We start from the raw sequence: 27,432 nt of genomic DNA, 5'->3' as shown, positions 1-27,432 counted from the left end.
ATATCAGGTCCAAGTATTAGCTTGGGGTAACCTAAATGTTATTAAAGACTTTTATTGCCAGGCAAGGTAGATTGTGTAAAATCCACCTTTTGAAACTGATCTTGCGCAGAGCTATTTAGACTTGATTCTACAAAAAACCAATAAAATACAACAAAAAGAAATTTTTATATTTTTCATATAAATAAAGTTCCATTGGGACTGCATTATATGTATATAAGCTGATCAAACACAAAACAAAGGAGAAATGGATCAGTTTTGGCTGAATCTCCAGAAACGAAGTTTTGTTTCGGGTTTCAGATGTTGTTTTGACTGAAACACGTTAATAGAAAGCATTTACAGCACTCTTATTTACAGACTGCATACCCTACAACCTAGAAGATACAGCAGGCTAATTTACTTTCATATCATTGACCTATCTCACTCATGGTTTATATCATAAGTTCCAACTATTGTCGAGTTCACGGCAGGTCAAAGACCAGGAAGTATTGATAGGTATTGTAGACAATTTGTCATGCCCTTAATGAATTAGTTGGACTGTGTTAGGTTAAGTTTACTATTTGCGGCAAAGATTTTGTTATCAGAATGGTCAAAGAAGCAAAAGAGTTAAGAATGAAAATCGCACACCAACACACATCACTACTGTTCTTCTAGAGTTCAATAGTAGTAAACAGCATGCATATAATGATTAAAAAAAAAAGATATAACTTAGACATGCATTTTTCACATCCTAAGAAGTAGTCAGGAAATGACACTCTATGAAGTAAGGAATGGTTCACATACTTGAGGTCAACACCCATAAAATGAGGATTAAGCTGTACTCCAAACCACCTATGAGTCACAAAAACCAACATTAGTTTCTATGCTTTAAATTTCAATGCATCCAGAAATTAATACAAATGAAACAGCTTACAACATAATTTTCTATACTTGTAATGCAAGATAAAGAACTTTTGATTTCAGCGTAAAAATTGGAAACTGACAATAGGTTCTGACGCAAAGTATCACAGTGAATTAACGAGAAGGGTACTTGCTTATTAAAAAAGTTGTTGTTTATGGCCAGTCACAATGAATTTGTCCCATAAATACAAGAGTGGTAGAAACTTTGACTACATAAATCGGATATAAAAGATGGGCAGGCACCATAGAATGGTTCAAACAAACTGTCCAAGTAAAAGGCCTCTATCATGAGATTTTCAATTTACAAGAAATCAGGAATCCAGGTAAACAAACATTAAGGTAAATTCGAAAAATAACTTCTTGGCCTTCCCAATATCAAAAACAAGAGGCAGTGTTTAAAGCTTGGATAAAATGTTGAATAAAAAAAGATTAAATACTATCATCTTCTTGAGGAGTGTGAAAATGGTTCTCAATTCTTTAACAAGGAAGGTTAGAAACTAAGACACACGAAGATCTTTAGAAGTACCAATCGTGTATGAAGTTTCCAGTAACATGAGGCTTCAGAGAGGAACTTTTAGTGCATAGATTTTCTTGAAGAGTGTGAAAATTATTCCCAGTTCTTCAACAAGGAAGAATACAAACTAACACATAAGTTCTTTAGAAGTACCAATCATGTATGAAGTTTCCAGTAACATAAGGCTTCAGAGAGGAACTCTGGTTATGGGATCTGGAGCCACCAGCATGAAGAACGAAAGAAACCTGAAATAACAAAAGAAACTAAGGCCTCGTTTGGCATTGTTGCTGGTTTTTTTTTTCTCAAATAGAATTTCTATACAAAATAGTATAGAAGGGGATGGTGAATTGCTTGCAATCCTCTAATCTAAGGTAGTCGGTTGGCAATAAAAAACAAAAACTTGAAAGCAACTACTTTTTTATTTTCAAAAAAAAATAATGCGGCCTAATTTTATAGTTACAGATCACACAAAAGATTGCTACTCAGGCCAGTAAAAATTACTAGCTTCTTTAGATTAAGCATTTCACCAGTAAGAAATGTTATTACTTGGACATTAGCTTATCAGTGTATGCATTACAGTAGCACCAAGGGCTTCTATATTAAGTCTCTATTCATGATGGTATGATATAGCTGTACGCCAAGAATAGTTAAATTGCACAAGTACTCACCAAATTTTATCTATGTTTCGCTTTGGTTTTTAAGCTCAACAATCGATGACCTAAACTTTTTGAAAGTGTTTTACTTTAATCCTTGCTTTTATTTACTGTTATAGCAAAAATAATTACTCCCCGTGCATCTGTACATCCATGCACTATTATCTATCGACCAATGATCTTATCTCATATTTAAATCATACCACCCAGTAGCAGCATTTTCTCTACTTAAAAATTAGATTGTTGTTTCGAAAGTACTAGAAGGATAAAGGGCTGAAGGATTCTTGCCGCACAGATGTACAGGTGAAATGAGTGCACACAATAATTCTTCTTCCAAAGCAAGGAATGAAGTGAAAGACATCTAAAAGTTCAAGGGTTTCCAATGTTGCCCTCAAGTTTGAGGATCAAAGTGAAATTTGAACTAACATTTAGGAACTAATAGTGCAATTTACCATGCAAACAACAGGTGGACACCAAAATTGCCTATGAAAATGATAATGTGTTATAGATTGAAATAGCTTAAAAGCTATTCCTCTTAGCTCATAACTAAGTTGCAGTGAACTTTCCAGGGACAAAATATACGAGTAGTTAAAAAATTTTCTGTGAGCAAGACGACATAGGACCCAACTGTGCCAGGCTCATAACAAGCACAATTTTGGCCTAAGGTCCACTAATCAGGCCTGAGCCGGCTTATCCAAACGAGGCTGAGGCTTACCACGCTAGACAGAACTTGCGTTGGTTCTGAACAAATCAGTTGAGACCTCAAACCGGACAAACAAGCTATGCTCAGGGCTACAGCCTTTCTTTGAGCAACATAATCACTTACAAACAAGCCCAGAAAGTTATGAAACCTTGAGATGATTGCCCCAGTCAAGAGGAATGTAGGATAATTTTATCATGTTAAAATGATATACAAGTGCATATTTGGATTTTATGCACCCTGGGCCCCGGCAACTTCATGGACCTAAGGTACTTTTTACTAACTGTGCCCTTGTTGTCGAATAGTTATGACAGCTTATTGGGAAAGCATGGATAGAAAATACTTATAAAACTTGTAATGAAATTTGGGAGTTATGATGGCAATATGATTTTATATCATAATGCCTATAACAGGCCTTTGAGGGCTGATGGACGACCATCTTTAATATTTTGATACAGATTAAATGCACTGGAACCACTTGAACTTTCGCCTATTTATAGATAGTCATCTAAAATTTTAAAAATATATATATATCCATTCAAACTTTCAAACTTTTGTAATTAACCAAGTATACATTTTATAAATTTGAAGTGACTACCACTAGCTAAATGGCTAAGAAATAATAAAGATACATGCCAAAAATATAGAAAAGTTCTTTGTGATGTTAAAATTCAGTGTCGTGATAAAAGAAATTATTTTTTTATTATTTGATTGTTAAAAGTTAAGTAGGATAATTATAGTCAATAGTACCCTAAAATAGTGATTTTGGACATCGTGAAGACTCATCCTGTCATCCATCAATAGCATTTGTTCCTTTTTATTTTTTGACCATTTGGCTAACATTAGTCACCTGAAATTTATAAGCTATAGATCTAGATGGTTAATTTTTCAAAGTTTGGGTGGCTATGCGCAAACAGTCGAAAGTTGAGGTGGTTCTGGTACATTTAACCCTTTTATTATCTTAAACTCTATAATCTGTATAAAATATTGGAAATATTGAAAGGTAGATAGCAGGCAAGCAATTGCCAAATTACCATGATGTCTCAGAAAAAATAACTCTATTATGAAGAGTAATTAATATTGTACGTGTTAGCAAATGCACCATGTGGTAGTGAACATATGAAGGTTAAAAAAGACCAATCAAATGGAAATACATGTCTATCATGTTTGTAACTCCAATTTAGTTCTTCTATCATACATGTGAGTAATACTATAGTACGAGACCATGAAATTCAGAGGCATATATATATGAATTGTTTAGATAAATTTAGTCAGCCTCAATGAAAGATCCTCATATGCAATTTAGAGTGAAAAAATCAAAGAGACCACATTCTAGAGCACATTTGGCTCTCCACACCAGGATCTGTTGTAAGTAACAACTTCCCTTTTCATGAATACAATCCAATTACAACATGTCCCTTCTTCCTAATGGTGAAAATGTCATGCAGTTACAATTTACGCATGAGAAACGCCGCCAGTGCTAAAAGATGAGAATATATAGTTTACACTAAATGAACTTACAAAGAGGCTGAAGATAAAAGTTGCCGATAATAGCTCAACTCCCTTATCAGCGATAGCCTGCAATTCAGAAACAAATTTTTACTCCATAATAAATATGTTCTAACATAGAAATCATAGTCAACTGTAAAATAAGTGTTCATTGGCACAACAAGAACTTAATAATCTAAGTATGCAGCTGAATGAATATTAACAGCTCTGATACGCATAAAGGCAAATGAACAATAACACTTAGCATTTTTCACTGAAGAGTCAATTGTAAATGACATTCTACCTCTGTAATCCACAAAGTAGGTCAAGCAACGTCAGATAATGAAATCTGTGAACGTACTAGGAAAGTCCTATGCTTTTACAATGGGCTAAACTGAGTGCTATTTGTGGCTTTCATGATGAAGAAGCTTTAGACAATCTTTCTCAATTGAAGCAGGATTACTAATGTTGGATTTAATCAAAAATGTTTATAGGTTGTCTCGTCAGAAGTCAGACACAAAGAATAGTACGGCAATAGCTATCATAGTGCAGCCAGTGATGAATAGGTGCCACCATGCTTCAAATATCATTGGGAAAAAAAAAAACCTCGGTCAGATCTGCACTTCCGTCTGCTATCTATGGCTAAAGAGAGTATGACATTAGTAAGCAGAAATTTTAGAAGATCAGTCAGCAAGAATATGCACCTTCATGGAAGCAAAAGGAGAAAAAAATAACTTGACTCCTGCACAGACATCTAAGTGCTGTACAGACATCTCTCTGTTTCTCAGTAGTAGGTACAAGAGCAAAGACCAACGAACCAAAGAGAGGATGTTCGTGCAAGCAGTTAGTATGGCTATCCGTCTTCAATTTTAAGTGAAACTTTATAAGGAGACAACAACATTTGAAAAATGTTTGAGAAGTACCTGAACTTTCATAAAAGTAGACTCAGAACAGGACCACACTTTTTAATTGAAAGATATAATAGATTCTGGCAAACAACCTGAGAATAATAAAATCTTCACAAAAATAACATACAAAAGCAACAGAATAGAGGAACTTCCAGAAACTGTTATGGAAGAGTTCCAAAGAAGCAGATGTTGCAGATCTTGTGAACTGATTATTGATGCTTAGATAATTCTTTATAGATAGATAATCATTCGTAAGAATCTGAAGACAATTACCGTAGGAGATATCCATCCCATATAAACTCCAGTTGCTGTAAGCACCAGCAACAAAAAGAGTGATACTAAACCTGAGAATGAAAAAACACTGTTGAATAAATGAGAAAATGATATTACATCAATTATTGACTTGACATAAGATCACTGAGAATTTTGCAATTATAGAAGTATTTAGTTTCTTAGTTACTTTAGAACTTATTCAAGAAAACATTTTTCAAGTCACTTTCATCATATTAAATTATCACAATATGGAATGTGTTCAACGCGTTACTTAGAGCAAAGTTTAAGTTGAACATTTGAGAACTGCAGAGATGAGAAGTCATGTTTCAAATCCAATATTCATGTTGTCAAATGAAAATACAAATAACTACATAATTAACTTTAGCAACCAGTAAGATGTACGCAATCACCAAACCCTTTTGTCGTCAATATATTGTAATCTGATGAACTAGAAAACTGTTAGAAGGGCCTCTGGGTCATAGGGACTACACACCCGGCTAAGAGGAAAAGGAATAAAATCAGTTGTTGTTGGGTCTCAGCAAACGTTACAATTGGTGTCAGTAATGTGCATATAGGCCAATAAGTACGATCCTCAAAGATTTTGTTTGATGCCTTCCTTTTGTATGTGAAAATATGGTGCAGTTAAGAGTAGAGAGAGAGCTTGAATTGGGGAAGTCACTGCTGCTTCTAGTTCTTTCATCTTATAGGAGCTTTGAAACCATACTACACCATGGATGTAGGTTTAACTTGAACCATCTAAGTCAATGTATCCAACAATGTTCATTTGAGAACATTATCCAATTCTCATCAGTTCAATGTTTTTCTTTAAGAACAAATAATCCAAACAAAGCATCTCAAATATCAATTGCTAATGATGATAGTTTACAAGAGTCAAATAAGTTTTTAGCCACTTTCTGAGAGTTTCCTCTTTCTTTCTGCTGGCACAGAATGTTGTCTTAATTTAAGAGTAGCAAAATGTCAACAATAACCACCTTAAAGCCTATTTGGATGCATGAATATCTTGTTCGCTATATCCTCTTGATTTACTAAAGAAATTTATACATTTCGATGATGAGAAGTGTGATCAAATACTTCGAATGTAAGATCACATTCGGCTTTCAAGACATTTATTAAGAATAAGATAAATCACCTCATACGTGAAATATGTTGTCCTACCAAGTCATGAATAGCAAGAGTTTTCTAGAACTAAAAATTAAAACTTCCTACTTACAATCATACTAGAAATTGTTATACCGAATAAGTTATTCTTGGATAACTTATTCCGACATTCAAACAAAGCCTTAATTTCTTTTAAGGGAATAGAAATTGATAACTTGGCTGTAATCACTGCCTAGATAAAGATGATTTCTGATTTACAAATGAAAAACATGCGTCCTCTTACTACAGTTCAGCGTCATGGTTTCTCTATGGTATGACCGTTTCTCATTCAAAGCAAGATACTAAAAAAAAAAAACAATAATTGCATCAAAACAATTTAGTCAGACATCTAAATGATAGTTACTTCCAAAGACTATTTCACCTGTCGGTATTTTTGCAACCCTTAGCATTTTCTCAAGATCCTCGTAGTACTGTTTATGACACCTGCTCCTTTAAAATAATGTATGCATCATAAAATAGTGATAACTATTCAACCACATGGACTTATTGATAATCTTAGAATAGGGATTTCTATGATCCACAAAATCAAGAATTACTTTGTACTTTGTATTCCACCATTAGATCTCGTACCAGGCAACTTAACTCCACCAATGCCATTTAGATGCTTGTTTTTCACCATTTGCCGTTTCAAACAACCACGCAAGCTCTTAACGATTGCAGATATCATTTTGTCCAATGGCATTTTGGATCAATAAAGCAATCCAAATGGTCCAAAATGAATCATACAGCAATTTAAATGGTCTAAGATGAATCCTAATTGTAAACAATTATAAGAATTTACATTTTCAGAAAATTCCTCAAAATTTCCTTCAAGTTGTGCAGAAGAAACAGCTTATTTCAATACTTTAGGAAAACTGAAAACTAATACCAAACATGTTGTTAACATTGCCATCCTCAGAAGCAAGATCCATCTCATTGCTACTTTCTTCCTCAAAAAGAGCACAAATTTTCGTATCCATCCACCGTCCGAGGTATGCATCTTTTTCTTAAGAACAACTTAACGAACATCTTATTCATTATGCTACATCCCTAATGCACAGCCAAGATCTCGAAATGAATTATTGAAATGGTATTCGGGTTCGCCCAAACAAAAGGAAATAAGAGCGGCACGTGAAAAAGGCTAACATAACATGAATAGGTAATAATGGATGCAGGAGGAGAAGAAGAAGGAAGAGACCATTGCAGCGGTAGTGGAGGCGAGACCCATCGGAGAGGAGGGCTCCAGGGACAATCTTGCTTGGGAGGATTGTTCCGGCGACGGCCAAGTATACCAGGTATGATGCCAGCAGTAGCACCTACAGAGGGTAAATAATTGGTCATTTGGTTGGTTTCTTTACAAAGATATAGGGTGAGAAAGAAAGAAAAGTGAGAGAAATGTGCGGGCGTGAAAAACTTACAGAACTCCAAGAAGGGATCAAGGCAGCGACGAGCATGGCAGCGTCTAGCTGCATTGCTTCTCTCTACCACTCTCTCTCTTTATTAGTTAATATACCCTGGGCCTTAAATCTTTAAAGATTTTCTTCTCTCTATCTATTCCTCTTATTTATCTCTCTCTACCTCAAACTCAAAAAATCAAAGCCCTCATAGAGGTCCCAAACAGCATCAGAGTCCACACTGGAATTAGTGCACTTTGTTAACACGTTGTTATATAAAAAACTTTATAATACAAATACTTCTAAAAAAGAAGTATAAGTGAGAAAAAAAAAGGGTGCATTAATAGGGATGCAAACTGGGAGGATTTGTCGACGAGAGTTCCACCCTCCCTCCCGCCTCAACTATGGTGGCGGCTGCCTAAAATCCACTCCGCCAACTAAAAAAAAAGGAAAAAGAAGAGGAGGAAGAAAAAGAAGAAGAGTACGTTGTTCTCACGAACGCTACGCATTCGATAGATAGAAAAGGAAAGTGAGAGCAAGTGTAATACCCCATATCTTCATATATATAGAGAGAGAGAGAGAGCTAGTCTCCTACACTATCTATAGTACCGGGGCTCCGGTACTATAGTCTCGTTTTCAATATATATATATATATATATATATATATATATATATATATATAGAGAGAGAGAGAGAGAGAGAGAGAGAGAGAGAGAGAGAGCTAGTCTCCTATACTATCTATAGTACCGGGGCTCCGGTACTATAGTCTTGTTTTCAATCTTAGGGTGCTCAAATCAATGATCCACACCGTTAAAACTGATCTAGGGTATTTAAAGTTTTTAGAAATAAAATTTTATATTTTTTCGACATAGTTTACTTTATGATCAAACCATTTCAAAATTGTCAATTTTCAATGGCTAGGCGAGTTTGGAGTTTAACGGTGTAGAAGAATCTAAATTTCTTCAAATTTTGATAGAAAATACTTTAAACTATCTAGATTAAGATTAACATTCTTGATCTTGAATTTAAAAGTCCTATGCTCAAATTTTAAAGATTATTCAATTTCCATCGTCCATTTTGACATAATTTATTTACTAAGTAAACGATGTCAAAAAAAACTAAAATTTTATTCCTAAGAACTTCATATATCCTAGATCATATTTAACGATGTGGATCATTAATTTGAACACCCTAAGATCAAAAACAAGACTATAGTACCGGAGCTCCGGTACTATAGATATTAGATAGTATAGTAGCCTAATTCTCTATATATATAAAACAAATGACATTTTTGAATTTTTTTATTTATAGGCTTAAAAAATATTATAATTATAAAAATAGTTCTTCATAAATTTATTTACAAAACTAGTCTCGTGCGATGAATAATTCGCCGCTTTCAAATGTGGTAAACTATGTGTGTGTGTGTGTATATATATATATAACAAATGACATTTTTGAATTTTTTTTATTTATAGGCTTAAAAAATATTATAATTATAAAAATAGTTCTTTATAAATTTATTTACAAAACTAGTCTCATGCAATGAATAATCGCCGCTTTCAAATGTGGTAAACTATTTACCGCTCTCGCAAAGAGTTAAAATTATCTTTAGCGTTTAATGTTGTACATCCGAACATCCTTCGTTGTTCGGATGTAGAAAATATATATAAATTTGATAAAAGCGGTGAATGATTCATTGTTTAAGCCTAATTTTTACAAAAAAAAATTTTGAATGCCTATTTTTACAATTAATAAACTCTAGGTAAGTCGCCCAAAAACCCCAACAATTTTTCTATGAAACGATACTCTTAACCTTGATTCAAGTGCACTAAGGTAAGTAAACTTACAAAAGATAAACAAAAATAACCAATACAAAGAAAAACTGACTTTTTTCAAAATACCCTACAAAATTATCAAATTAGATAAATAACACTATAAAAAAATAATTGGCAAACTAACCCTCCTTTTGCCATGTAGGAACCACAGTGAAATTTTTTTCTTAAAGGCGGTGAATCGATTCACCGCCTTTATAATTTCCCACAAAAGCGGTGAATCATTCACCGTCTTTCTCTTTTATTGTTTCTTTCTATTTTCCCATATAATCCTAACAAACACATAAAAATTTCAACAAATCACATACAATCTTAACCAAAAAAATCCTAATAATCTAGCCATACAATCATAACGATCAAACAATACACATACAATTCTAACAACCTCACTTTTTTTTATTTCCCATATATAATCCTAACAACTATATAAAACTTCAACGAATCACATACAATCTTAGCAATCTAAAAAATCCTAACAAACAATCTTCAAGAAGGCGGTGAATGATTCACCGCTTTTGTGAAAAATTAGAAAGGCAGTGAATCGTTTAGGCGGTAAACGATTCACCGCCTTTAGGGCACGTTTGGTTCGAGTTATGTAATATTACATGGTATTTCGACATATCCACCTATCTTGGATTTCTAAATGAGATTACTACTGATACTACATTAGCGCGTTTGGTTTAATGCAGTAATGTAATGCTGGATTGCGGCGTTTATAGCATTACTACTTTTTGTTCAGTCTATAAAATTTAGTAATAATCCTAACAGAAAAGTATAGTCTTTTCCAAAATAGCCCATGTGGTCATTTGAATATTATTTTTTCATTAATATATAATTAAATATAATTTTTGCACTTGTAAATTAATTATATTAATAAGTAATGAAATAAAAGGACCAAACATGAAAAAAAATTACATTGCAAAAAATTAATTTCAACCCATAGAAGAATAAATAGAAAAAAGACCATAATACATAATCAAAAATCATACAATAACAAATAAATTTCAATTTAGAAACTCGTCTATAAACAAAATCATTAACCAAACATCACATAAAAGCACATTAACAGCATAATATCAAATATATATTTTTCATGTTTAATATCAAATAGTACTATTACCAAGTTAAGAAATTAACAAAGCACCATATAGAATAAATATTTCATAGAGTCGAAACTTCCACACAAATCATAATACCATNCTCGGGATACGAGCCATAGGTCTGAACACTGTCTACGACCCACCAGAAAATCTGGAAAAACTCATAACACCAGCCATACACTCGAACCTCGCAGTTTGCAAAGGTCCAGTGCGTTACAAATGTAATGTGCATAATAGTGCAATTGAATGTTTAAGTGCGGTAAGAGAATCCATGTTGGATTGTAATGGTGCAATGTAATAGACATAATAGTGCAATTCATTGTAGAAATTGGTGATTTGTTTACAGCTGTTACACTATTTCATTTTCATTCCCAAACATCGAAAGTTGCTTACCTTCCCGAGGCGAAATTCTCTTACAATCCGGTTATTATTGAGGCCCATGCGCTATACGCAACAGCGCCGTTTTATGAAAGAGCATTAAATGCAAGCCATTAAAGAGCCATTAATGCAGCAAGCGGGGCAAACACAGTTTTAGGGAATATAAAATCTAATGATGCCACTGTCTGTCACGCCCGGGTACCAGCGGAAGCATATCCGGTACGTGCACAGACCCGCCATACACCTGCAGTATATAAGGCGTCTACAAAAAATAAGTCGATAGGAGTAAAAACATAACATAATCCTATCCTGATATCAGAGCATAGTAAAAGTCACAAAGACTATCAACAAAAGAACGAGAGAGTCCAACTCAAAATATAAGTACAAAAGAAAGTACTAAAACTGCCACATCTGGATCCAAAACTCATTTACAACACAGGGTACACAAAATATCTGTACAANAATATCAAATATATATTTTTCATGTTTAATATCAAATAGTACTATTACCAAGTTAAGAAATTAACAAAGCACCATATAGAATAAATATTTCATAGAGTCGAAACTTCCACACAAATCATAATACCATGCAAAAGTGGAAGTCTAAACACTTATATATAAAACTTAAAAAGTTCTTGCACTAAAAAAAGACAAGCCAAAAAGTCTAAACCCAACTTGTCCAACTCTAATAACACAATTTCTTCAATCACGTCCACCTAAGATACGGAAAATGTATTGCTTTTTGTAATGATCGGGCATGCAGTAAAATGTATGTAATTTTGCAGAATCACCTGCTAGAATTTCGGTGGCATCCATTATTTGCGTGTCCTCAAGTCACTCGATCTTTAGTATCTCTTCGAACAACTTCTCCATTTTGGTCTCATTATTTGCCATGAATTGAAAGCAATTAGCAAGCCTACCTAAGTGCTCACTGGCATCGTTAAATGAAGTTTCAAGTGAATGCAAGGTTAATTGTTCATTGATCGAATCCTCTCCAAGTGGTGACTTTTGCTTCGTTAATTTTGCCGATATGCCACCATTCGAAGTGTTTACTCGAGCACTACTTTATTCCATAAAAAACATCTCGACATCAGAATCTTGGGTGGATGCGTGTGTCACTAACTCTTACTCTAGGGTTTTTATTTTTAACTAGGGTTTTTACTTTTAGGCCAACACATGATTAATTAGAGCATAAAAAATATACAAATTTTTCCCTAACATTTCCAAATCAGATCCAGGAAAAGGGAGATAAAAAACGAGATCAAAAACTAGATTAATAAGAATCAAAAATACCAAAATGCCTGTTAAGCATGTCCTGTAGAAAGATTGCAACTAAACGAAACAAGACATGGCTTCAGATCTGACGAAGTTTGCAACAGATCTGTAATCAATATGCGAAAAAAGAGGCATAAACACTCCTTAAATCGACGAAAAAAGGGGAAAAAAAAAAACTCCAAATCGGATCAAACTTCAGTTCGAAAACAATGGGTTTTAGCGAGAAAGAAGTGATTAAATATGTATGCGATAATGGCGAATGGAGGGAAAGAGATCGCGAAGACTACCTGGGAGGACGAGGATAGCTGTTCGTGCGAGGGAGAGGGAGCGGCGTGCGAGAGCGAGAGAGAGAGAGAGGCGTGCGTGAGAGAGATGGAAATAGGGATGTAAATGGATATGGATACCCGAATTTAATCCGAATCCAAAACCGAATATGAATTTTATCCGATGTAAATTGATATGGTTTTGAATATGAATATCAAAAATAAAAATCCGACAGATATGAATTTGAATATGAATATTAACTATACCTGACCCGAACCCGAATCCGAACCCGAATCGAACCCGAACCCGAACCCGAACTCGAACCCGAAAAATTCAAGCCATCTAAAAGCTAAAAAAAAATTCTTCCACTTTTATAATCTAAATCAAAATACATATATATTAATATAATTTATATATATATATATNGCTAATAGGCAATAGGCATGTATTCACATGTAATCATGATTTCTGCAGTAATGAATCAGCTGAGTAATAGAAGCATAGCAACTACTATAAACACACACATGAACCTGGATGTGTAAGTAAATACTGTACACTATAACTGATGAGCATTCATTATTGTCCTTTGTCATTTAGTACTTTCATTTCATTCATAAGGACCTACCCAAGATAGTCCAGCTTGCGCCGTGCCTAATGGCCCCGTGGTAGTATGCACTCCCCACGGCAATCCACTTCGGCACCCAATCCCGCACGGGCGAGCAACTGTCGCGTAGGCCAACTCCGGAGTGCCGGCTTGTAGGGAGCGACCCTCACAAGCGTGTGCGAATGAGCACGATGGCAAGCAAGCATATTCCACTGTCCACATGTCTCAATTATCATGTTTTCATTTGCAATGTTCTTACTCTCGATCCTCTGATCGGAATTTCAATACATAAACAGTAACAAGAACTAGTATCCACTAGAATGTAAACATGTAAGAGTAATGCTAAATCACATGGCATTATAATCTTTCCACTATTATGGCATTGTCAACATAGTCATAAGCATGTCATAATTCTCTACTTTAGAGTCAAGAGAATGTCATTGTTCTCTACTTTATAAGTGCATTCTACACTTGTTCATAAGTCATTCTACAGTATTAGACATGATCATAAATACTTTTATGCATGCAGTTTCTCTACTTCATCTCTACTTCATAGAGGTACAATGGCAAACATATTAAACATGATGACAAAGATGTCCAAATTCATATCAATCACATAGTCGCAAAAACGCACTACAAAACCTATTCTATAGTGACATATAGAACATAGGGGAGCTTCACTTGCTCTGGTTAGGTCAAACCCACCTATTACTAGGCTCAAATCAGTCCAAAGGAAATCCCAAAATCAGCTCCACAAGATCTCAACTCTGCTGAAAACAAGGCACGAAAGTAGCATCATTACTACAATCGAAATATCCGATCTCGGCACAATTCGCGCTTATTACAAAGTAGTAGCTTAAAGCCCTGCTTTGGACTAGTTTAATACCTCAAGATGAGTTTTCGAGAGCTCTCACAAGTCAACTAAAGATGATCCAAGGCTCAATCGCACTCTTGCTGCGAACAACATCGAAACGGCATCAAAACGCTTAACTATAAATTAATATCATCAAAATTTTGCAAAATCAGCTTTACAATTGAAATTTCTAATTACCCTTGGTTAGAATATCCTCCAAACCAGCTTCCAAGAGTACAAGTTCAGCTCAAAGAGGCTCGAAAACCTGCTGCGAAGAGATCATACAAAACTGCGTCAATTACGCGATTTAGCCGCGTATAGTTCCAAAATAGCTTAATAAATCATAATTTACCTTTAACCAGCCTTGAAATAACCTTTTCCCTGGATTAAAGTGGGTAAATTATAGCTGAATATCTTCTATCTAGCTGCTGGAATCCTGCTCCAACTCAACTGAAGCAACAAAATCGAAACGGCTCAAAATCCGACATTAGTACACAACCTAGGGAGAATTTGAGCTAAATACCTTTCTATAGCAGAAATTCGGCTTCCCCTGTGATAAAAATCACAGAAAACTCGGTAGAAATCCCCCTCCCTACGATTTAAAAGCTTCCTTTAAATCTTCCAACCAGTGAGAATCGAGCGCGGCGCGAAAACGGCGTAAAACGGCGACTTCCATGCCGAGGGAGAAAATTCCTAGAGAGAGAAAGACATGCCTCACTTCTCTCTGAGCTTCCAGCACCCTTAGGCAGTTTCTGGGTCGAGCTGAAGCCTAAGGGGATAAGACCAAGTGCCCAAAAGACCAAAAAAATCCCTGCTGCCACGCAGCTGCTGTTGCTGCTTGCTGTACCGGTACAACATTAAGGTTGTACCGGTACACAATGCAAAATTTCAAGAGAAGGCCACGGCAATGCACTTTCTTGCTTTGAGCCATCCACTCACTCTCTAACTTGTCCAAAAACTTGTCCAAGCCTTTTAGAACATGTAGGATAGATCCTCATATCATTCCTCACACTCGAACCTTGCAATTTGCAAAAGTTCAGTGTATTACACGGTCGATATATCTTGTTGAGGTACAGTTGAATATGGCACTGTTACCGAAATAACATATAGAAAAGGAATTTGAAATATCGTTGCAATAGATAGCATAATAGTGTAACAGAATTCAAAATTAGTGCAATATAACCGCATATGCATTGTCGAATTGTCCAAAATGGTGCAAGGCTTGCGTCGTTTGGAAAAAATTCTGGTGGATTAGAAATAAATTTTGACGGGAACAAAAGTACTATTTTCCGCCCCATGCACAACTTAACAACTCATGCACGTTAACTAAATTATATTATATATTGATTAAAGAGTGTTTTTGGATAACTTTTATCTAATTTCCTGTATCCAACTCTTACAAGTCATGGATAACACTGAAATTCCAGTGCACTGTAATTTTAATGGTGTTTTAAGGAGGAAGGAGGCATTGTCAATTATGTAGGAGGATCGAGCAGGCTCAATTTCATCAGGCAAGGCGATAGTTTTAAATCCCTGCAAGCAATGTTCTGCAAGTACATGAATACTTCACAAAAATCCTGCAATATCGAAATTAAATTTTGCTATAGTGGGAATCTCAGCAAACTCATCGACATTGTTGACGACGACGATGTCGGAAACATACGGCAACTCTATAAAACCCACGCGTATCTGATGGAGCTTTATACTGTGTGTAACTTAGTCGAGAGAAAGTTTGCTACTTGTGATCCCGATGATATAGACGAAGTGCTTACAGACGAACAGCTAGAGCTATTGATTAACAGGCGTTTCGGGAATGCATCTACTCCTCAGCAAACAAATTTTGAAATAGTTGGCTCGTAAGTTACACTATTATTTCTTTTGCACCATTACCGAGCCTTATTGCACTTTTAACCTCTTTATTTTAAGAGGTTGCACTACTCTCAATGCACTTTTGCACCATTATATTTTACCTCTTTCAACTGTAAGCAATATATATTATACGGTTGCACTATTACATAATTTTTTCATTATATATTATTTTTATGCTGCACTAGTTCGTAATATTTTGCATCATTACTTCGATCTCCTGCACCGTATGAACTTTACACATAAGGGTTCTTATACTATTTAATATTTACAATACACTCCTTACTTTCACTTGTGCTGCAGATCTTCTCATCCTATTCTCATTGACGATGTAGAAGCGGCAGATAGTGACGACGGTTTTATTATCGCTGATCTGAAAGACGAGTCAGATTCCGACGTTAGCATCCGTATCGTCTCGACTTCTCCCGACGCAGCTCATCGGACATACAGCGCCATGGATGTCCCCCCGTTGAGGCAAGGCGATACAGTGGGACTTACTGCTGAGCAATTTCACGACGACAAGCTTAAAGAAGACCTTATTGTAAATAGCTCTACGATGGACTCAGTTGTTGACGTCGCAGATGCGGACGATGTCCACGAGGGCCAGCTCTACAAGACGCAAGGCGACTTCAAACGAGCTCTCAAAGCATAAGTAATGAAAAGAGGTTTTGAGTACGCACCGATGAAATGCAACGACCATAAGATAACCGCACGATGCCATGTCTCAGATTGTCCTTGGAGAATAAAGGCGCGTCAAGTACCAGGAATTGCTCAATGGTGGGTGAAGAAATTTGATTCGCAACACACTTGTAGCAGGGCAATAGGGGGATTGGGCCACAGGAATTGCGATGCGGCTTTTATAGCAGCATTTGTTAGGGAGCAGGTGGTGGCAAACGAGAAATACACGCTGAAGATGGTTCAGACCGAGATTCTTCGGCAGCACGGCGTAAAAATTTCATACTGGAAAGCCTACCGGGCCAGAGAATTGGTCCTTCAAGAGATGCGCGGCGATTTCGAGAGCTCGTTCGCTCTACTTCCCTCGTACATGCAAGAGTCGAGGAGTGGAGATGCGGAAACATGTTTCCAATTACTTTACCAGGACAAGGGTCATTTTCACCATTTCTTCTGGGCATTCGGTGCAGCGATTCGAGCATTCAGGAAGCACTGCAGGCCGTTGATTGGTATGGATGATACGTTATTGCACTATTACGCAACTGTCACAACATTATTTTACTATGTTGCACTATTATATAATAAATTCATGAATGTAATACAATTCTTTGCACGATTACACATTAATATACACGGTTTCTTATTCTTCCAGAAACCTTCCTAACAGGTAAGTTTAGAGGTTGTCTGCTGACGGCATCATGTATTGATAGGAATAACTGCATATTGCCATTGGCGTGGGCAGTTGTTGAAGGTGAAAATCGCTATTCCTGGCACTGGTGTAATATACCGAAAATTCGAAAAATAAATATCGAACTTTACCAAAGTGCGAGGATGGTACACTTCGGAAAGTCCGAAGGTGTTAAAATGATCAAAAGTGAATTACGGGAGGTTTTCGAGAGCTAAAGGATCAAAATCTGCATCCTGCAGTTTTGAGCTCTCGGGGACCCGTCCCTGGTAGGAGAGACCGGTCCTCGAACGCGTATGAATTGAGACAGCCGAAAAATCGGCTAAGTCCTGAGAAACTAGCTCTCGGGAACCGGTCCCTGCCTGAGAGACCGGTCCCCGAGAAACCGGTCTCCTAAAGAGAGACCGGATGCATCGCGCGCAGCAGCTCTGGCTGCGCGGGGAGAGCCTTCGAGAACCGGTCCCTGAAGGAGAGACCGGTCCCTGCCTGCGAAAACTGCTCAGTCCAGGCAGTGTACAGAGATAAAAGTTGAGGGGTTTATTTGCATTTTTTGCAACCCATGGGTTATGTTGAGGGCTGAGAGAGCCTTTTCTCTCATTCTCTCTGTCACACACACTCTCCTCTCTCCCTCTCTCTCTCTAGATGGCAAAGGAGAAGAAGAAGAAAGAAAGAAAGGAAGGAAAAGAAGAGAAAGAAGGTGAAGAAGAAGATAAAGTAGTGAGCCTACCTCTTCTTCTTCCTCCTTGGAGCATCTTAGGGAAAGCTTTGAGGTAAGCTTTGATCCCTAGTATAGTAAAACTCTAAAATGGGCTTTGAATGAACCTAGAAATGGTTTTAATGGATTATTTAGAGTCATTGAAGCTTTCTTTTTGCTTCTTTAGAGATCAAAACCATGGTTTAGCTTGAGGTGAGCTTTGGCCACCTCTAATGGTGAAATCCAAACTAGGGTTTGGAATGAGTTAGGAATGGTTCTAATGGACTCTTTAGAGTATAATGAAGCTACTTTTGCTTCTCTTTGAGATCAAACCCTAGGTTTGATGATGCTATGGAGCTAGGGCACCCAAATTGGGGCTTTTGCTCATAGGAATTTCTAAGTGCAATTGACCCTATAGAAACCCAATTGGGGATATTTCCGACGCGTTGGTGCGCTTGGATTAATGTTACGAAAAGCCAATGTAAAGATATGAGCAAAATGGCCTAATAGGGCTTCGTTTTGCCGCAGGTAAGGAACGAAAGGTCTAAAAATCCCAAGAAAATCATCGGAGCACCTTTGAAAGCCTACGAGGTGGGTGGTGCTTCTCAAACTCATTGAACTTCTCTCTATGCCTAATGTGTCATTCATTTGAGCATGTATATATATATTGTTGAATGCATTTTAGGGTAAAGTAATGATGAAAATGTAATGATGCATGATTGTGAGTACAACTTGCATAATATGATGAATGAGAACTATGTGAACGTCGAAAACCCTATGTGTATGCATGAGAGAAAAGTGAGCACCCAAAGTGAGTAAAAGAACAGAGTGACACAATGACATAGATCGAGTGGCATTCGATAAAGTTAAAGTGAAATAACACTAGAGATAGTGTGAGGTAAAGAACCAATGTATTGTAAAGAATGATGAAAATGACAATGTTTAAAGTTAAAGTAATGTGGGGAGTAAAGAACAAGAAGTGCTAAAAGTAAAGAATGTAAAGAATACGATTGCTAGAGTTAGCAAAGGTAAAGAATTGTAAAGAATGTGTACAAGAGTTTGCAACATAAAGTGATGTAATAAACACTAGAGCTAGTGTAAAGTCAAGATTGAACTTATAAATCCTTTGAGTTAAGGATATGATCATACTTGCTATGAGTTCTCTGCTCGAGGGCGGTCGCTCCCCCTCGGGCGATGCGCTCCGGAGTTATGCATCACGGGTTGGAGTAAACCCGAAGGACGGTCTTAGCGGGTGAGTTCCTGCTATGATGGACTTAATGTGAAGCAAGTCAATATGGCGATACCCTCGGGTTAGCCTTGAGATTAAAGAACAAAGAGCAAAGAACAAAGTGCAAAGAACAAAGAACAAAGAACAAAGAACAAAGAGTAAAGTGAAAAGAACAAAGAATTTGCATAATCTGCATTTATTTAATGTTGAGCATATTTCTGCTCATTGTTCAGGCATATTATCATCATGTATAGTTGGTTACTGTTTACAGCCTATTCTTTCTATTATGCCTGAGTTAGTCATAGTGGGAAAGTTGGTGAGATTGAGGCCGAACCCACTAGGAACTTTGTTATAGTTCTCACCCTACTATTTCGACAGAACCGGGACCGAGTGAGCCGGCGAGCGACCGAGGTAAAGGTATCGCGCCTTAGTCAGAGGCCACCAGAGTCGGGTTTACATTTTGTAGTAGTTACCCTTTATCCTCTTTTGTACTTGATGGTTAGTGATGTAAAGAAAAGAATGTAATGTGTATTTTGAGGTAAATGTGATGTAAGAAAGATATGATGAAATGAAATGTAAGAAATTGTAAATATACAAGTTGGATGTAATGTATATGATCTAAATTGAATCATAGTACAAAATGAATGCTAGTTTCCTATCTTTCACTCGTGGCTATTGCTTACCCTCGTGTAAGCCGTTTGTGTATGTTTCCGCTAGTGCTTTTCTCTATTGATGAAAATGTACATGTGATGAGCCTTGGGCGTATAGGAAAAACTCTGTCCGTTCGGCGTCTGTTTGACGTGCTCGGGTCGGGCCAAATTGGTATCGGTCCCGGGGCGTGACAACTGGTTTCTGGAACAGTTACAGGATGGCGTCGTCGGTGATCGCGACTCCAGCAGAGCAAACAGTGTACTTACTATTGTTTCCGACCGTCAAAAAGGATTAATTGATGCTATATCCGATATTTTTCCGGATGTAGCTCATGGTTATTGTATTTACCATCTGTCTACCAATCTCCTGCACGCGCCAAAGAATACACCTGCGTGGAGAAGATTTTGGGCGGCGGCGCGTGCATACACTGTCGCGGAGTTTAACGAACACATGGGAAAGATGAAGGAGTTGAACCCCGAACAATACAAGTATGTGGTCAAGCTTCCTCGGCATAGGTGGGCTACCGATTGCTTCCTAGGAAGGCGTTATTCAATGCTCACTTCCAATTGTGCCGAGACGATAAATAGTGTAATTCGACATTTAAAGGGCCTTCCAATTACCTAACTCGTCGAGGAAACACGAAAGAAAACAGCTTGTTAGTTTGACCAGAGGAAAAATAATGGGGAGAATATTACCAGTGTAGTAACACCCTATGCAGAAAAGATATTAGGGAGCTCGAGGGAAACTTCCCGCTTTTACACGCTGAATCCTTCGACCGATGTCCTCTTTCAGGTATTATCGTTTATTTTGCACCATTTAATCAGTATCTTACACACTTATCAATGGGTTACATGTAGTCATTACACTATTTTTCCCACCCTTTGGACTGGCTTGTTGTTTTTCAGGTAATTGCAGCCGATCGTACGGATGTTGTGGATCTTTCCAAAAAGACATGTTCCTGCAAGCGATGGGACATTGACGGCATTGCATGTAATCGCGCCATAGCAGCAATTTCATTTAGGCTACGCGATCCGTATGATTTTGTCGATGACTGGTTTAAGACCTCGACTTATCGCGCAACCTACAACGATTGCGTCCTCCCCCCACCAGAGGCAAAGAGCAATGACCTGCAATACCAAGTAACATTGTTCCGCCGCGGCCGCCAAACGTCCACATACAACCGGGCAGAAGAAAGGTTTCGCGGCGAGAGTCTATTGCTAACGGCTTAATAAAGAAGCGGTGCCGGAATTGCCAGAGATGGGGGCACAACAAAAGGTCATGAAAGAATCCTCCTGTGGCTAGAGCAAACCAGCCGCCCGCGACGACATCCGCGGGTGCACCGCAGGAAACATCAGAAAATCCATACATCTTATTGTAATAGTTCAAGGCTAATGTTAATAGTGAACATATAGATAATTTGATTAAGTAAATTTTTGTAATAGTATAAAATAGAGGATAACAGTTCAACATATTTAAAAAATAGTGTAACGAGGATTTCAAAATTTTGACTGGTTAAGTGAAGTTGCAATGAAACGAGCCTACAGATGCACTGTTATAGCGGTCATTGCACCATTTCTACTACAGTAGAACCTTCCCGTTGCACTATTATCCCTGGCGCACAGAGGCTAAGTCAACACGGCGGCGGCGGCGGCAAGAGGTAGCGCGGCGGCGGATAAAAAGGTGGTGGAGTCTCCTCCTACTCTGCCCCGCTATTAGACGACTCCCATGTCCTTTCATTTGCACAATAACTTAAGATTACATTAAGAAATAAACTAAGTAGGTTATGGAGATGTTGCACTGGAATGAGTTTACGGATGCACTGTTAGAAGGGTGGTTGCACCCTTTCTCCTGTCGTAGCTCCTTTCTGTTGCATTATTATCCCAATTGCGTGCGTGCACTTAATATCATTAGCTTCAGAAAATATCTTAAAGTCTTAAAGCTGAATAGCAAACAGCGGGTACGGCGAATAGCGGGGCGGATGTGGTCCATTTTCCAAGTAATGAGCGAGGTTGCGTAAAACTGAAGTGGCGCATTTAATAAGCTCCAGACAGTACGACATGGTCAGACCCATTGTTTGGAAATGGAAATAAAATAGTGTAACAGTCTTAAACAGTGCACCAATTTCTCCTAACAATTGCACTATTATGTCAATTGATTTGCACTTTTACATTCGTAATTGGTGACCTTTACCATACGTTGCACTATTTTTCCTTTCCACATGGACTCATTGAATAAAAGAGTGCAACTATTTTCTTATAAGTGCAATAGACTCAAAACAGTGCAACGCCTTATCTGTATAGCTTTTGAATAGTCGGTTTATCTTCTCGAGACAGTTTCGATATACCCACCGGTGTCTTTTCGAGCACCTAAGAGACACTATAACGTACACATTAGTGTTTGCTATCAGGTTTATAATTTATTAGGTCAGTCGAAGAGGCACCGGTGGGTTGGTGATGTGACGATTCGTTTTGTTTAAATATTGGTTCTTCAGATGCATTCCCCATTACGGAGACATTGATGTTCGTGAAAGAAGTGAAGACGACAATGGCATTCCCGGTAAGAGGAAGCGCAGCGCCGGACTACGAGTTGGAGGCTCCTCCTACTCCGCAGCAGCGCTTCCCCTCCTACGGGGAACGCCGTTTGTCGCCTTCGACTCGTTCACAAATATTGGCCTTGCTTAACCTCCTCGCCTTTACGTAGAGAAGATTCGCACTATCTAGAGTATTTTATTTGCTAGGAGTCCGTTGGCCCTCCTCTCATACAGTTTCTTAATTTATTGCAGATTTTTATTCTTATCATTGGATTCTAATGTTTTTCTGTCTGTACTGTCTGTTTCATGGTAGAGTGGAGCTCCAAAGTGCTCAAAGCAAATGAAAGATTCCAGATAGTGCGAATCAACCTTAACGCCTCGTTGCTAGATCGTACCCTTCCGATCGAGCCTCCTCCTCCTCCTCGCAGTCTCCTTCGGCAGTCTCCTTTGGCCAATACAAGTTTGCGTCGGCTATGTGAGCGTGGATTTACAGATAAATTTCGATGATTACATAATCAATCTTATGAAGAGATTGTTATAGTTGATGTAATAGAAGGTTGCATTGTGATAAAATCCTATTTGTATTTTATTAAGTACTATAAAATCGTGTAATCGGCTTTACAGATAATGTAATTCTTGTTCACAGATTAATGTACTCCTTACGAATTTGTTGCACTATTTACAAGTTACTCTTTTTTACCAAACATTGTTGCACTGTTTACTTCATATTATAATATTAATTTCAGACTTTTTTGCACTATTATGTTCATGTTATCACCTAGCCTGCGAAACGTTAATAAGAAATTCATCTCTGATTAATGGAGTTTGTATTTTCTTTTCCAATTCTTCTTCTTACTCTTTGGGCTCCTAAAGTAAGTTGAACTTTTACTCTGTGGGAAACCATTGAACGATTTTTACGATAAAATTCCACCATACTAACTTAGTTGACCTCGTTTACACCGCGTTGTACTATTAATCCCGTTCGACGTGAACAACTTAATCGTGGGAACTTCTCCAATTATTGTAATGAATTAATTAAATGTGCAACGTAACTCTAACCAGTGCAAGCAAAACTCGTTTGAGGAAGAACTGGTAAATAAATATTTTTAACATGTTATCCTAAGTACTTTAAGTTGTCCAAAAATAGTGTAAGATTTTCCTAAGTACTTTAAGTCGTCAAAAAACTCCAGAGGCCGCCGGCGACCATTCTGCGCCGCCGCCGAGCTCCTGCCCCGCCGACGCGTAACTTCTTCAATCTTTTAGCAGATATCTCGACATATCGAACTCTATCCCCAACGATGATGTTCCTGCCCCGCCGACTCTTGGCTTGCATTTGGATGGGACGCCTTTCTTTTGCACTATTAGCTTAAGATTACATTAAGAAATAAAGAGAGTGAAATTTTTAATTTCATATATATACAAAGTTCTCGTTGCATCATTTCCTCTAACCATTGTATTATTATTTCGACTTATATCTTCTTTATTACTTTAGGCGTTATGTTGCACCTCTCGAACGTACCATCACAAGTTTAGTAGTACTCTTTTTCAAATCATTGCACTGGTAAAAATAAAGTATTGTACCCTTAGAAGCTTAGTTACACTCTTTTTCCTACTATTGTACTGTTATAGATGGCAGTTCCTACTATTGTACTGTTATAGATGGCGGTTACCATCGCGTTGCACTATTATCCCTGTTGCGGGGCACGCGGTAATTCCCAATAGCTTCAGAAAATTTCGTAAAGTTTTAAAGCCGACACGACGGCGGCGGCGGCGATAAAGAGGTCGTGGAGCTTCCTCCCACTCCGCCCCGGTATTATCGACAGCCCCATGTCCTTTCATTTACACTATTAGCTTAAGATTAGATTATGAGCCAAAATAAGTAAAATTTTGGCTGGTTATGGAGAGGTTGTACTGGAACGAGACTACGGTTGCATGTTAGAAGGTTCGTTCCACCATTTCTCCTGCCGTAGAGCCTTCGCCTTGCATTATTATCCCTGGCGCGCGGAGGTGAAGCGCCACGGCGGCGTCGGGAATAAAGAGGTGGTGGAGCCTCCTCCTACTCCACACCGCTATATTCAACGTCACCATGTCCTTTTATTTGCACTATTAGCTTAAGATTACATTAAGAAATAAAATAAGTAAAATTTTGACTGTTATGGATTGGTTGCACTGGAACGAGGCTACGGATGCACTGTTATAGAGGGCGGTTGCACCATTTCTCCTTTCGTAGCTTCTTCGCGTTGCACTATTATCCCTGTTGCGGGGCGGGCAGTATTTCTCAATAGCTTTAGAAAATTTCGTAAAGTCTTAAAGCTGAACAGGAAACAGCGGGGCCGGCGAATACCGGGGGCAGATGTGGTCCGAGTTCCGAGTAATGAGCGAGGGAGGTTGCGTAAAACGGATACGGCGCATTTAATGCGCGCCAGACCGTACGGCAGGGTAGTAGGGTAGTATACGTATGTCAAGAAATACGTAGGAGGCTATTGTATAGGAGGGGCATTTTGGTCAGGCGGCGAAAAAAGCGGACCGAATCTGCAAAAAAGAAAAAGGTGGCCCGGTTTTGCAAAACCCCAAAATAAGTGGATTTTTTATGCAAATTGGCCAAAAATTTTAAATTTGTGAAATAATCCTGTAAAAAATTTATTTAAGAAACTAACTCTCTTTCCGCCACCTGGNGTTTTACCCAATATAAAAATTGTTTGAAGGAGGATTTCTTTTTTGAAATCACTAATACAAGCACAAGTAAGCTTGACGGTGATAGTGCAATAATATCTATATATTTAATAAAGGTATAAATTTTATATTCTATCGTCCAAAAGTCAATATTGCATTCTCATCTTGCCGATTTTCTTTCAAAAAATTTAAAATTTTAAAATAATTATAAAATTTTAGATTTGAAGCTGTAAAATGTATATCTTTTCTTAAGTTGTAAAGCTAAGTTTAAACATTTTTGACCTATCGCTTTGGCTCGAAAATTTTCTACTTAGTACAACTCATTTAGTCCTCGTGATACGTGCTATTATTTCGACCAAAAAATAGTTTTTCAAAGGAAGAGAAGTGAAAATACTAGTCACACATGATGGAGTTATATAAAAATTATCGAGTGCACTTTTGTTTTTTAGGGGCCCACAATGGATGCGACAAGGGGTGTAATGTAGGCTGTATCGGACGGGTACAGTCCACATTATCCGGGCCAAAATGGGCGATGGGTGGACCTGACCTGGCCAGGCTTAAAATTCGGATCGGACCATACTGGGCCGGATCTATAAAGTCTCTGGGGCAGCACGGCCCGAAATATACGGGCCGGGTCAGTTTTACATTCCTAGGCTGCGACCATCGTCAAATTTTTTTAAAAAATTATATAAAAAATTTCTAATTAAGGTGTAGCAAATATAAAAGCATTATAAATTATAGGGGCCAAAGTGAAGCGTTTTGGTACAAAGCTTGTGCAAATTTGCTTTATAAAAATCTTCTTATAAAAGCTTGTTTTAGTTTGCTTTGTAACTTTTCCAACAAATATTTGTACACCCGACATATATTATAATTTGCCTTATAATAATTTTTTTAAAAAAAATGAATATACTATATATTTTTGGATCCCTTTGAATTTCAATTCTGGCTTCGTCTTTGCAAATTTCAAACTTATTCATTTACTTCTACTTGGAAGATCAAAAGTTTCAATTTGAGAGATTTCTAAGTTTTTATTTTTTTTTAAGTTATTTCTAGAACAAAAGAAAAATCGATCTCTCCGAGGATTTTTAAAGTTAATTCTAGAACCTCATGCATCAAGTAACGAAGAAAAGTCCCTCAATCCATGAGATCTGTTTTATTAATTACAATGGGTAGCTGGAAGCCGACTACACCTAGTATTTGCCGACACTCTTTGGGTGGACGAGCTTCAGCACGCCGCGCTCGTGCCCCGCTACGACCATGGTGGACGTGATGATGTAGGGGTGGCAATTCAGCTCGCTGTTCACGAGTCAGCTCGTGTTCGGCTCGAAATGTGCTCGAGATCGAATCGTTCGTTTAGTAAACGAGTTGAACACGAGCTGGGTCAGCTCGCTCATGTTCGGTTCGATAATTACATATATTTAAATGCGAGCTTAATTATAAAAAGACCCATTTATATGTAAAATTTCAACTATTAGATCAAAGTCTAATGGATAAGATTTGATAAATTTATTTTTTATATATATTTAATCTAATCATTTTTAATTTATTGTTCGTTAGCCAGCTCATGGTCGGCTCGTTAATAAACGAGCCGAACACGAGCTGAATTTTTCGGCTCGATACTTTAACGAGTCAGCTCGTATTCGGCTTGTTTAATAAATGAGCCGAACACGAGCCGACTCCGGCTTGCTCGTGTTCGGCTCGTTTACACCCCTACCTGGCACAATGTTGGAATTTTTTTTATAAAGACGGTGAATTATTCACCGTTTTTGTAATTTTGTTGTGAAGACGGTGAATGGTTCAACGCCTTATGAAGGCGATGAATCATTCATCATCTTTAGTGCAAATCCCACATTGCAATACAAATCTTTCCAAGTCCTGAGAGTGGTGTCCTTGATAAGTATAAAATGGTGAGCGATACACCGCCTTTAGGGGCCGTTTGGTTGAATGTAGTTACAAAAACAGTATACTTGAAAGTATATGCAGTTGTAAATGCTGCAGTTATATCTACACCTAGTCTGTTTGGTTTTATGCAGTTGCAACTGCTACAGTTACATTTCTTCTGTTTGGTAGTCTGCAATTAATATTTGTTTTTATAAATTCTATCAATTTTTAGATAGAAATGTGAGATTACCTCTTCAAACC

The 27,432-nt window shown here is 37.5% G+C and overlaps 2 protein-coding genes across 9 annotated transcripts in view; one reads left to right on the top strand and one right to left on the bottom strand.

The window, feature by feature from the left end:
- The window catches only part of LOC109710857 (delta(14)-sterol reductase), a 39,562-nt gene extending 26,618 nt beyond the window's left edge, over nt 1-12,944 (bottom strand). For 2 of the 8 annotated variants that reach the window (XM_020233644.1, XM_020233646.1), the window contains exons 1-6: nt 8,010-8,422; nt 7,790-7,907; nt 5,434-5,504; nt 4,286-4,342; nt 1,565-1,656; nt 781-828 (exon numbers count right to left, since the gene is read on the bottom strand). In XM_020233644.1, the coding sequence (XP_020089233.1) occupies nt 781-828; nt 1,565-1,656; nt 4,286-4,342; nt 5,434-5,504; nt 7,790-7,907; nt 8,010-8,063 (440 nt within the window). In that variant the 5' untranslated portion in view covers nt 8,064-8,422. Of the gene's footprint in view, nt 1-780; nt 829-1,564; nt 1,657-4,285; nt 4,343-5,433; nt 5,505-7,789; nt 7,908-8,009; nt 8,618-12,086; nt 12,359-12,588; nt 12,677-12,857 lie in introns of those variants that run through there. The other 6 variants (XM_020233640.1, XM_020233643.1, XM_020233638.1 and 3 more) reach the window with 6 other exon arrangements.
- On the top strand, nt 16,840-20,711 carry LOC109710698. Its single transcript, XM_020233433.1, has 3 exons — nt 16,840-17,338; nt 17,482-17,580; nt 20,416-20,711. The coding sequence occupies exons 1-3, from the start codon at nt 16,840-16,842 to the stop codon at nt 20,709-20,711; spliced, it is 894 nt and encodes a 297-aa protein (XP_020089022.1).

The sequence above is a fragment of the Ananas comosus genome, linkage group 5 (genome assembly GCF_001540865.1).
Source record: "Ananas comosus cultivar F153 linkage group 5, ASM154086v1, whole genome shotgun sequence".
In the NCBI taxonomy this organism is placed as follows: Eukaryota; Viridiplantae; Streptophyta; class Magnoliopsida; order Poales; family Bromeliaceae; genus Ananas; species Ananas comosus.
Note: the sequence above shows the minus strand (reverse complement) of the source record. Positions and strands in the feature narration are given on the sequence as shown.